The sequence below is a fragment of the Eublepharis macularius genome, chromosome 2 (genome assembly GCF_028583425.1).
Source record: "Eublepharis macularius isolate TG4126 chromosome 2, MPM_Emac_v1.0, whole genome shotgun sequence".
Classification (NCBI taxonomy): Eukaryota; Metazoa; Chordata; class Lepidosauria; order Squamata; family Eublepharidae; genus Eublepharis; species Eublepharis macularius.
This window is the reverse complement of record NC_072791.1, coordinates 167,321,820-167,334,872: the sequence shown is the minus strand read 5'-3', so window position 1 is coordinate 167,334,872 and position 13,053 is coordinate 167,321,820. Positions and strand designations below refer to the sequence as shown.

General features: G+C 40.6%; 1 protein-coding gene across 1 annotated transcript in view; it reads right to left on the bottom strand.

The window, feature by feature from the left end:
• KALRN (kalirin RhoGEF kinase) overlaps nucleotides 1-13,053 on the bottom strand; it is a 717,152-nt gene that overhangs the window by 284,523 nt on the left and 419,576 nt on the right. Inside the window, exon 10 of the mRNA XM_054971242.1 lies at nucleotides 1,490-1,612. Within this exon, the coding sequence (XP_054827217.1) occupies nucleotides 1,490-1,612 (123 nt within the window). The remainder of the gene's footprint in view (nucleotides 1-1,489; nucleotides 1,613-13,053) is intronic.

The following is a 13,053-nucleotide window of genomic DNA, read 5'->3' as shown; positions in this document are numbered from 1 at the left end:
AGCGCGGGAACACTCCCACCATGTGCAATGATGTCACTTCCCAAAATTCCCTTTAACTCACAGAGATCCTGATCATAAAACCTGTATGCAGAAAGTTAGATGTGAAGGGCCCTTAACAGGGTGCATATCTGTTTCAATTAAAACAAGTTTCCTTCTCTATGCTGACCCCAAACCCTAACTAAAAGCCAAAATAAAAATTCTGTCTAAACTGATGCTCTGATCCAGAACTGTAATTCCCTGCCTGAGGAAATTTTCTCTTCTTAAAATGAGGCTGGCTCACCCTGCCTCATCCAGTGGTGTTCCAGGGGCTCTGACTGGCTGGCAAGAACTTGGATTTGAATAAGGCTCAAATCACAAGGATTGGTTCAGAGCCCTGTAGGAGAGGCGGGACTTTAAGGATGACTACCACACCCCTCCTGTAGGAATGTATTTATTTTCACCATTTATATCTTGCACCTGTCATCAGATCCATTCTCAAAATACCTTACAATAGAACAACATGCAATAAGCTGTTGAAATACTGAAAATTAACCAGCAGCAAAGAACCCTAAAACCGCCAGCAGAAATCCTAAGCATTAAAAGCAGCAACTGTAAATGGCATTGAAGGTGGAATTAAACATCTCATAATCATAGTATCTTAAAATAAACAGATGAAGCAGAATTTGATAAGCACTAAAAGCAGATTGCATAAAATACAATGAAACAAATAAAATATATATTCTCTCGGTACATATTTATATAACAGCAACTAATAAACAGAATGCATGATCAAATGTTCTAACATGGCACTGAAAACTAAAAAGGCACCAGGGGGATGGATGTAGAAAGGGGATTTTATAACTGGGACCTGTCTCAGTTCATAAAGTAAAGGTAGACAGAGCAGGGACCTTGAAAATGACTTTAACTGTCTGGTAGGCTCACAGAGGAGAAAACAAACAAAACCCATAGAAGAGCCAATGCTAACATTTCAACAGATGGGTCCAACTGATCAGGAGAAAAGTAGAATATAAATATTTAACTAAATTAATCAAACAGCTGCATGAGAATGGTATGGGCTACAGCACCAAAAACTTTCAAGAATTATAACCAGACCAACAGAAAACTATTTCCCCTATCCATGTAGAGTCAGTCAACCAGGCCTACTATGGCTGATTCCATCCTATAACCAGGCTGTAAACCAGATTAAAAAGTACTGAGGAAGGGTGTTTCACCCAGGAATGCTTGCATTTGCTCTTCTACAACACATTCCACCACCTTTCCCAAAAAAGGAAGGCCAGGATTCTCTAGCACAGATCCATCAATGTCCCTACATTTTTTCTCTTCTAAATCAAGGAATATATATAATGGGTTTTCACCTCTGGATTCCCACACACTGTTTATGTAATGTATTAGAAAAGAAATCTCATGGACTTTCAGAAATCTCATTATCCTAGAAACAACGATATGTTTCCCATTAATGCAATACACCCAGGTCTCCCATTCTTCTTACCTGTGCTACTTCTTCAAAGTCATCGTGTCTTTTCTGAAGAGCTCGTGCCCTATGAAGGGACTTTCCCACTCCAGTGTGTTTACTGAGAAAGGCTTCCCCATGGTTTTCAATCCAGTCCAACACCTAGATAGAAAAGAATAATATCCAATTATCTTCCATGGCTGTCAACATAAAACAACCAATTATCCGTGGGCACCACTTCAAAACAACTCCATTCCACATAAGTGGATTCAATAGCCTGAGGAGTGATCGGAGTTTATCTACTCTCACATTCAACACTGTTCAGAGCCAAATCCAATCAGATCCAAGAGGAAATGCTGCTTCACTGTTTACTGATAAATTGCCATTATTGAACTGCTGTTATCTGTTCATTCTCCATCATACACAATACACATTGCTTGATGATTGGTCAACATTTTCGATAGAAATTAATTGCTAGATTTTTTTTAAAAAAAGGAAAGCCAATACCGTTAGCATCATCTGGGGAAGACATTTACATTACATTTCCTGTGTAAACAAAGCCATTGTCATATATGTACAAAGATATTCACATGGACAATATACCTCAAGGCAAAATACATAACATAACAAAACAGAACAGGCAAGCAGGGGATTGAGTTAAGATAAGAAACTGGGATGCGGGGGGGGGGGCGCGGAATGGTTATCATCCTTTCAAGTAACATCAGATTCTAATCTACCCACCATAACTGATCCCACTGAAAGCAGTATGACAAACCTGATATTCAGTGGATTTAAAAGATTAAATTTCTAAAATGTATCAGCTGTTCAACAGCTGCCAGGTAACAAGCTTCTCTCAAACTGAGCTAGCTTTGATGTTACAACTTATTGTCCATCAAATACACTCATCCCTTAGTCTTATCCTAATTTATTAAAAAGAATTTGATACAGTAGTGCCACTGGGAAAAAAATATTCAAGACCACATGGAGTACAAAAACATACGGGATCAGACCAGAGATATCTGTAACAAAGATGTAATTAGAAATTTCAATTTGTAATTTTGATCTACCAGAACATTAGCACTCTTCCTCTTCACATGCTCATGCAATCATGTATAAGGAGATAAAATTGGTAGAACATACTGCCCCAAGCTTACATCATTGCTTCATTCATGCTTTTGAGAAATTTGATATAGCCTGTTTTGTGTATGGCGCCTATCTAGTATCTGCATTATATTTGTACTGATTTTAAATATGGGTTTTAGAACATTGTTGATGATTTTAATGTTTTCTTGTTATTAGTCGACCTAAGCCTGCTTGTGGGGAGGGCGAGGTATAAATGTGATAAACAAACAAACAAACAAACAAACAAATAAATACAATGAAAAAAAATAAGTCTTCACCAGTGGTTGTATGAAAAATGTTACATTTTATTTCTTCATTATTCATAGAGTTCAGTCCTACCAGCTTTTCCACTGGTGAAAAAAGCGTGATGGAGTCCCCTTTGACCATCAAAAATGCTGTGCTGGGCAAGATGGGACCTACATGAGCAAAAGCCATGATGGACAGAGGCTGTAGTAAGGAGGAGAGCTGGGTGAGATTTAGTGAACAAGCTGGCTGGATCCAACCCCCATTCTGGTCACTACAAAACAATCACTAAAATAAAATGGTTTTAAATTTAAAATAAACCCCATAGAACACTGATTTTAAAAACTGAGGTATTAGCATCAATATTAAAATGAACATATCAGGCAGGTGTCCCTAAGGCCCTTTGGAACAGATGTTTTCTAAAAAAAAAAACCCTGTCAAGCCACTTATGACAGTGAGTGGATGCCACAGCTGAGAAGTCCAGGCTTCTTCTGCTCCCTAGACAGGAACTTGAAGCACAGTCTCATCTGATGACCTGGTTCCATGAGAAGCTTTATATAGGAGAAAGTACTGGGGAACAACTCCCTTTGAATATCAGGCTTTGAGTCCAGTGGCACCTTTGAAACCAACAACATTTTCAGGGTATGAGCTTTTGAGAGTCAGAGCTCCTTTCTTCAGGTACTATCTGATAGTATCTGAAGAAGGGAGCTTTGACTCTCAAAAGCTCATGTCTTGAAAATCTTGTTGGTCTCTAAGATTATCAGACGGTTGGTGTCAAAGGGCCAACTGACAGTGAGTGCCTGACTCTTAAAGGATCAACTGCCATTGATCACCTGGCTAGTATGCAGCTCTTTATAAGGTGTCTCAATCAACCCACTGAGCCTGGTGGTCGCTGGGCTTGACCCAGTGGGGGAGAAGAGAAGGAGGGAGGCATGGTGTTGTCTCCGCCATCTTCAGACAACTCACTTCCATTCCTTGATTCTTCTACATGTTTGCTCTGCCCTGCACTTCACTTCTCATGAATTCTGCTATAACTAATAGAATTTCTAAAACTAACTCCAGAACTGGAGTATGCCCAGTTCATTTCAAATCATTTATATCTTTACATTAGCCATCAGTTCATGCACACAGAAAGTATTGCCAAAAAAAGAGCAATGTTGATGAAATCATATATTTGATTGCATCAGGATTCTTTTCTATGGTGCTTCATTGATATATACAGCTGCTTCTGCTGAGCATTGGTTAAACACCCTGCCAAAGTAATCTTGAGACAACCATATGTATGGATCATAACATTTTCTTTTGTTACAGTAGCTCTTTTCTGATGACACAGCCCAAGTAAAATACATGCACATACAGAGAGAGCAGGAATGAAGGTACTCACCTACCATCCCCAGGAGATCACTGGAAAATGAGCATACCTATAATATGCATACAAAGGGTGACTGGGTGCACATCCTTTCAGATTTTCCCAATCATGGTGATAGATTCTATGAGCATACATTTTGTATACAGTTAAGCATCATGTTCATGTTCCAGTGACTATATAGGGCTGGGACAAGCATGCTCGATCCTGCTCCCTCTCTATGCACTCCGCTGTTTATAACCAGGAATATGCCCTCTGAAGAGGATTAATGTTTTTTAATGTAAAGGACTCAAGTGAAGGGACTGAAAGTTGGAGCAAAGAGGGCACACACAAAATGTTCAGAAAGAATGGAACAATGGAGAATTCACAATGCGTTCCTTCCATTTCAGAAGCATAACAAGGGAAGTTACACCGTGGGTGGGAAAAATTGCCCTTATTGTGAATGCAGCAGTGAGCAAAATAAGGTGGATGGGGATGGCATCCTCATCCCTGGGCCTGTGCTGCTTGCTGCTAGTGTGCCCCCACCATTCCTTCTTCTTGCCAGCCCCTACAGCCATCTCAACCCCCTCCCAACAGCTGAGCCATGGCTCATAACCGAGCTACAGAAAAGTCTTTTAAAACCCTGTTAAAAGGTTGGGGAAATACTGGAACTGAGTCTCATGATTTTGAAGGCTTCCTCCTTCTATGGACTGGCTGCAGGCAGAGTTTTCACGGAGGGTATCCTTGTAGCCACCATGCCATTTCACCTTTACGGTGGAACAAAGGAGATTCTTTGCTCCAGCTAAAAAGGAAAGCCTCAGGAACTGTGCTTGGGAAGAGCACAACATTGTGTGGAAGCTCCCCAAAACGTGGGCACATACTGTGTTTGTTCTGCCATGGGAAATCCCCGTGTCAAAAGAGTCCAGGTAATTTGGAATGGTAAAAGCTCATGATAAATTTGAAAGATGAGAATTTCAGAAATACCTTAAGTGTCAACATTGCAATGGCCTTTGGAAATAAGTGTCAGCAGCCCCTCCCCCAGCCTTAACATTTCTGAGAACACGTTCTTTATAATGGATACTCTAAGAATCACCATTGGCTGCAAGTATTTTACAGGGTCTTGGACATGCAAGAGAACTATTCCAGCTTCAACCAGTAGAGGGTGCTTCTGGTACACAGTGCCTTGCTGAGCCAAAACCATTAGAAGAATCTGTTACATTTTCTCATATGAGGATTGTTTTGCACAAAGATTTTTTTTTTAGCACCCCTTGGAAATTTTCATTACTGTAGTTTTCATTACAATATAAAGTCTCCAGGCAAGTCCCAAAGGGGTATGCCTGGAAACCCAGTCAGAAGTCAGCTGAAGAGCTGTCTAGGTCTCATGAGAGCCCTTAAAAAAAAAACTGGGGAAAGCTCTGTAGCTATGGCCAAAAAGCTCGCCCAGCCTTTAGAGTACTATTCAGTCCTTGAGTCAGCTCATCCAAAAAACCTCATCGCTTCCTGTTACACTTTCTCATTCCCCCCTACTATCAATGGGGATGACATGGGGAAGTGCCCTATTTATGTAATGAGACACACACACAAAAAGAGGACCTGTGGGTATCCATTTATGAAGCGTCCAAGGAAGTTTCCCAGCATCAATAGTTAGCCAACAAGCAGGAAGGACAACAGAAGCTGGGAGAGTGGTTGGAAAACTATTTGTCTTCAAGAAGACTACAGAATTAAACTGTATAGGACTAAAGGGGAAGTTCCCCATTAATGAATATTTTATGGTTTGCTAATCAGGAAAAAACAAAAAGGAAAACTGTGGATCACACATCTCAACACAGCATTTTACAACACTGTATCCAAAAGGATTTGTGTGCAACCCTCATGCCCCTGAAAGGACACAGATGCTGGTGGAGACAGTGGCCAACAGAAACAGAATAAAAACAAATCAGACTGGGGGGGGGAGCGTTTCCCAGAAAAAAAATTAAATCCTAATCCTGCATAATGACCAATCCTGTTTACCAAGGCCAATTTAATTAAAACGAAATTTCCCTTTTCTTAGGATTTTTAAAAACATCTTAAAATAGATTTGTCCCTCCCTCCTTCCCATTTATCACAGCTAGGAATTGTAAAACAAAGGTCTATTAGAGGGGAAGGTCAGGAGCAAATACAAATCTATTTATCCTCTGGATGTTCCTATCATGACATATAATGAAAGACCCAATCACTACTAAGCTGTTCTTATTGGTACTTAGTCCACTTCTAAAAGCACAAAGTGATTCTTGATCTGGTTTTTATAAGTCAATGTCTCTACTTTGGAAAAAAGGCAGCAGGCCAAAAATGCATATTATTTTCATTGGTATAAACTAGCTGTGCCGTGAGTGATTTAAGCAGTGGCATAACAAGATTAGAATCTGACCAGAATTTAGATCCTTGGCATATTTAAAACATGTGCGCCAATGATATAACAGACTTCAAAAAGGGGAGAGTTCTACCCTTTAATACTGAAAATCTGCCTGCCATTTGATTCTTGCTTGAATTTAGGGTGGAACACTCAAAACCAGCAACAACCTCACTCTAGCCTGGAAGATGACTTCTTATCTTGACATGGCCAACCTGGCCACCTGGATCCATGCCATGGTAACCTCAAGGCTGGACTTTTGTAATGCATTATACATAGGTATCCCATCTAAGTTAACTAGGAGGCTCCATTTAGTGCAAAATGCTGCAGCTTGATTATTATCAGGAGCGAGCAGGAGCATGAACATCACTCCCATACTACAGTCACTCCATTGGCTACCTATCAGTTACCATGCTCAATTCAAGTAATTGGTTATTACTAGACATGGGCACGAACAGCATTACGAATGGAAAAAACCCACGAACAGTCTGTTCGTCTGTTCGCGAACAAGCTGCTCATGAGGCCCCATTCTAAACGAACAAGTGGTCGTTGCAAGCCTCGTTCGTTGCCTTCGTCAGCTGTTCGTCAAGCCAGACAGTCTGGTGCCTTTCAATCAATTCCCCTGGCAATGGAGGCAGGGACTGAACTCTGTCTGAACTCCTTCTGGCTTTCCTTCTGGCTTTAACCCTCCAAAGTACTTCCAGCAGAGAGTCCCGTTTTTGCCACTGTGAACAGAAAATGACAGCAAAGGGGGAGACCCATGAATCATGCCTTTCCTGGGGTACAATCTCTCTGAAACTTGGGGGGTCTTTGAAGGACAGTGAGGACTATGTCCCCTGCAAATTTGGTGGGTATTGGACATTGGGAAGGTCAACATGGATCATGCCTTCCTCGGGATGCAATCTCTCTAAAACTTGGGGGGGTCTCCGGAGGACAGTGAGGACTATGCCCACTGCAAATTGGGTGTGTACTGGACATTGGGAAGGTCAGTTTGTAACCCCTCAAAGTAGCTGCCTTCCAACAGGCAGTCCCGTTTTTGCCACTGTGAAGAGAAAATGACAGCAAACCCATGGGTCATGCCTTTCCCAGGGTGCAATCTCTGAACTTGGAGGGTCTTTGGAAGACAGTGAGGACTATGTCCCATGCAAATTTGGTGGGTATTGGACATTGGAAAGATCAGTTTGTGGGGTGTTTAAAGGGCCCTGCCCCTTGCACATGGTAGGAAACGGCCCTTTAAACTATCAGCTGGCAGGCAGCAAGGGGGAATCCCCCCTGCCACCTGCCAGCTGTTAGTGTAAAGGGATCTTTAAAGGGCCATGAACAATGAACAACGAACATGTTTGTGAACAGGGGCATGTTCATTACTGTTCGTTGTTCATTGTTCGTGGATGGCAACAAACAATGAACAGCTTGTTCGGGGGGGTTTTCCACTCGTGCCCATGTCTAGTTATTACATACAAAGCTCTTCATGGCCTTGGTCTAGCATACCTATGGGACCGCCTCCCTCCTACGTTCCTCCACAGCAGCTTCGCTCATCTGAACAGGGTCTCCTGCAGGTGCCAGGCTGCACATAGGTGAAATCAACAACAGCCCATACATGGGCGTTCTCTGTGGTGACCCCTATCCTATGGATCAACCTGCCTGAGGAGGTCAAGACAGCCCCCACTCTCCTGGCCTTCCACAAATGATGCAAAACCGAATTCTTCAAAAACGCTTTTTACTCAAATGGGAGGGCTGTATTGCAGGGACGAGGTCTCAGATGCTTCACTAATGAGTTAGAGACCGTAGACTTCCCCATTTGTTGCCTTACATATTATCTGTTGCTTTAAATATGTATTCCTATGTACTACTGTGCTTTATGTTGTCTAATATCAGTCCTAGAATTTATTATGTTCCGTTTCAGTATTATTGGATTCTTGCTAATGCTACGTCTTTTAAAACTTGTATATATTTCCCTCCTCCTGTATTCCCTCCTCCTGTATGTTGATGGGCAGGAATCTGGAATCAACCCTATCTTGGGACAGTTAATATCTCTTTAATTGTTGATTTTATGATATGAACTATTGTTTTATATTGTATTGTATTTTTATAAATGTTATACCTCGCCCTGAGCCTGCTTGCAGGAAAGGCGGGTTAGAAATGTAAACAACAACAACAACAACAACAACAACAATTTACCCTATGGTATTGCTTATGGAAATGTCTTTGATACTGTATGGAAATGTACTTGATACTGATTGTAATAATCTCATTCTGTGTAATCTGCCTTGAGTCTCAGTGAGAAAGGCGGACTATAAATGACATAAATCAGGGGTGGGCAATTGTTTTGGCTCGGGGGCCACTTTGTGGGAGCGGAGGTTAGCGGAGGGCCGCACCTTTTAAAATGATTGCATTCATTAGTTAATTTTGCATTTCAGAAAAGGTATAAATTGTATCATAAAAATCAATAAATATAAATTAAATAAAATAGTGGTAGTTTTATTCAATTTATTTATTGTGCTAATTTCATATCATCTATAGCTGCAAGCACATTTAATTTTAGAAGGAAATCTCGGCTCAAGGTGGATTTTTCTGACTGTCTTGGCGGGCCACAAAAAACTCTGTAGCGGGCCGCATGTGGCCCGCGGGCCGCAATTTGCCCACCCCTGACATAAATAAATGAATAAAACATTAAAAAGAATGAATTCCTCTATGCAACAAAATACAACCTCCAGGAATGCTTATTTGAGTATTTCCCCAAATGATTAACTGCTCAACACGTTCAAGGATTCTCTTTCAGTAGCATATTTTCATATTTCAACTTTGTAAGTATATGAATTTTAGTGTGTTGCTCTAAGCACTTAAATATTTGACATGATAAGGATATGGTGGATGCTAGCCTTCCACATGGCTCTATTAACATTAATCAATTCTAGTTCTCAGCGTCACAGACAGTAATCTTAAGCAGCAGCAGGTGAATAGCTGCAGAGGCTTTGGGCAGAAAAAGTGTCTGTATGAGTGAGTACTGCTCACAGTACACACAAGGGAGTCCTCAGTGATAGGAAATCTCCTGCATAGAATTACACACCTAGGATTACACAGCATTAACCACATCAGTGATATCCTACCATTATTGTCTAAAACATGATGCATGACATTTTCTTGTTAAAAAGAGGCTCTTGACTGAACTTAGAGATGGCAAATGGACAGGAGGAGGAGGACACCGCTACGTGGCTTAGAACACAAGAAGTTATATAACCAGTATCTTGCATTACCTCTCATGACAATGCCTGCAGACATTGGACCACAAGTAAAAGATTCTCTTGAGGGATGTAAGGTGACATAGTATAGCCTGATCGCATCAAATCTCTGAAGCTAAGCAGGGTTGGTACTTGGATGGGGGATCACCAAGGAAGACTCTGCAGAGGACGGCAATGGCCCTTGAAAAGCCCCTTTTGGGATTGCCGTAAGTTGGCTGCAACTTGACAGCACGTATGTGCCTATGTAAAAGATGCTCTCAGAATTCTATTACCATATGGAAGTGAGGAGTCATAGAACATTAACTGTGTTTATTCAGAATTTGGCCATATACAGGGTCCAAAATTTTTAGGTGCTACCACACACTGCTCACTGGAACCAAAACTATGCTTCCTAGAGATGTGTAAACAGTTTCTCTTTCCGGTGATATTTCTGATAAGCACTGATGTAACAGGTTGAGACTACTGTTGTGGGTGCTCAGAGGTACAGACACAATTTCCATATGTGCTCACATTATGTATTCAAATCATCAAGTAGTTATTTAAAATGGTTTTTGGGATACTTACAGCATGGACATTGCTAGCTATTGTATATTGCAATCCACTATTATGCTTCAAATTTACATTGAAACCAGAAACCTAACTACAGATTGTGCTTTATGCATTATGCCTGGCTACTGCTCATCGTTAGTATTTTCTCTCACAAATTAGATGATACCTTTGTAAACATGTTGTTTATTCAGGACACTTTGCCATAATAGCAAGTATGTAACTTTGAGCGGGTAACAGAAAATCAGGAATATTTGCTGTACCCCAGACCAATAATTCTGTCCTGTCCTGTCATCACAGACTCTTCATTGGATCAAATATATATAATCCTCAGTCGGCATGTATCAAGATGGGGAGAGGGGCTTCTGTTCCTCCCCATTTCTCAATCCCTAGTTTCTCTTGGTAGTGCCACCACCACCCCACCTGAAACAGGCTTTCCCCTTCACTAGCTATTGGGGAAACTGATGAGCCTCCGAGCATGTACAGAGTTCTAGCAACTGACTGAGCAGAAGGCATGCAGGTGAGGCTTGACATAATTTGTCTTAACCAAGAAAGGTCTGTATTGAACTATAGCAGACTACAGAATATAGAGAGCGCACAGGATTTAGAAAGTTGCCTTGCACAAGGTTTGCAACTACCTAAAAGGAAGAAAAGAAACATGGAATTGCTACATGGTACCTTGGTCATCCCTTCTGGGATGGGTGTCCAATGCCTGGGAGAGGGGGAGCAAGCAAGCCATCCTGAGCCTTTGTCCCTCTTCCCAGAAGCTCACCAGAGCATCCTACACCAAAGGGCTGCAGGGTCTTTTGTACCATCTCTTACTAAGGAGTGGAGGAGTTGCCTCCTCTAAATCCAGTCTTTCAGCCACCATGGCTAGCTAGGTGTCATGTCACATTTTCCTCGTCTCTCAGGTGTCTAGTTTTATTATGGTATCAAAAGGCTATGGCCCATATAATTATTTATCCCAAGTTGTCAGTCACACAAACATCTCCAGGAAGTAGGGCTGCCAGTCTCCAGTGTGAGCAGAGATCCCTCACTCCCAGTCTCCACCCCCTGCCACCATTCACCTGGCTAGCAGGGTGGAAAGCCATGGAAAATGGGCCCAGCAGCTCTGGAGTGAACTCTTGCATGGTCCAGAGCCTTCTTTGTTGCACCAGGAATGGCATCATTATGTCATTCCCAATGTGTCAAGGAAAGTTTCAGAGCATATGCACACTATGCACACATGCGAGGTAAGGACTCCAAGAGTGCGCCCCACCCACAACCCTTGTATCCCCTGCTTTTAAGGTTGGGGGACCTGGCAACCCTACCAGGAACGTGGCTGGCTGAGCAAATGGAGTTTCTTGCCTTGCTCATTCTCCTTCCTATTCTGTTCCCTGGTGCTGGATTTGAAAAGGTGGATAACTGGCCAATTTAATATAAAAGGCTCTATGCTTGATCACAACAGCATGGTTTTTCCTTCCATTATAAGCAATTTCTTATTTTCCACAAGATTAATTTCTAGATGGTACCTGGATATTTCATAATTTCTGTAAAGCTCATTTGACCTATACAAACATTCCAACAGTCAGACAGAGCTTTGAAAAACAGATTTGTACAAATGATGAACATGTTATTTCTAAAATGTACAGACTTTTGTTGAAATTTGAAATGGAAGAAGAATGTGTGAAAGACTATGGTAAAATGGGCTAAAGTTCTTGGATATAATATAAAATTGGACCAGTGGGAAAATATGTAGGTAATTAACTTTGAGTTCCACATTTAAAGAAAACTTTTATAAAATGATGTATTGGTGGTATATGTCTCCTGATCAATTAGCAAAAATTAGTAAAAGTATGTCAAACAAATGTTGGAAATGTGAGCAACATGAAGGAACGTGTTATCATCTTAGGTGGATTTGTCCTAAAGCAAAAAAAAAAAAATTAGTCACAAACTCTCATGATAATACAGAAAATTTTGAAGATTTACAATTTAAATTGTAAATTTAAATTGTAAATCTTCAGTATTTACAATTTAAACCAGAAGGCTTTTTTCTGGAACTAATAGACAAACAGTTGGAAAATAAACATGGTATCCTATTTCTATATATGTGCAAAAATGGAAAAGTACAGTATTGCCTTCAATGAATGACTGGATTGTGAAAATGATAGTTAGTGGAGATGGCTAAACTTACAGCTCTGATCAGAGATAAAACATTGTCTACCTTTATGGTTAATTGGAAACCCCTTATTGACTTTGTGCATGAGATGAGAAAAAAAGAAATGATGATTTGTGGATTTGACTTCTAAGAAGATAAATTTGGGCTTAGCTTAACAAAGCAGACATGATATAATGAGTTATAGAAAAAGGGGATAGATTAGGAATAGATTAAGATATAGGGTTGGAAAGCTGTTGAAAGTCCTGAAAAGGGGGGGAGGGAAAGGGTGGGGGGAAATGATATTGAGATGTTATTTGAAAGTTGTATGTATTAACATTCTCACCTAATAAAATTTTTAAAATATAAGAAGATAAATTTGGGGAAATAAATAGAAGAGGGGCAGTATTGAAAAGGTAAATTTTGGAGGTATCAAAATTACAAGTATAATGTTTGTAAAGATATTATAGGTGATGTAGAGAAAAACAGAAAATATAATATTTTTCTTTGTTTTTTTCTTTATTTTTTATTCTTCTCCTTTTCTCTCTTTTTGTATTCCTTTCTCTTTACTTTCTCATTTCTCTA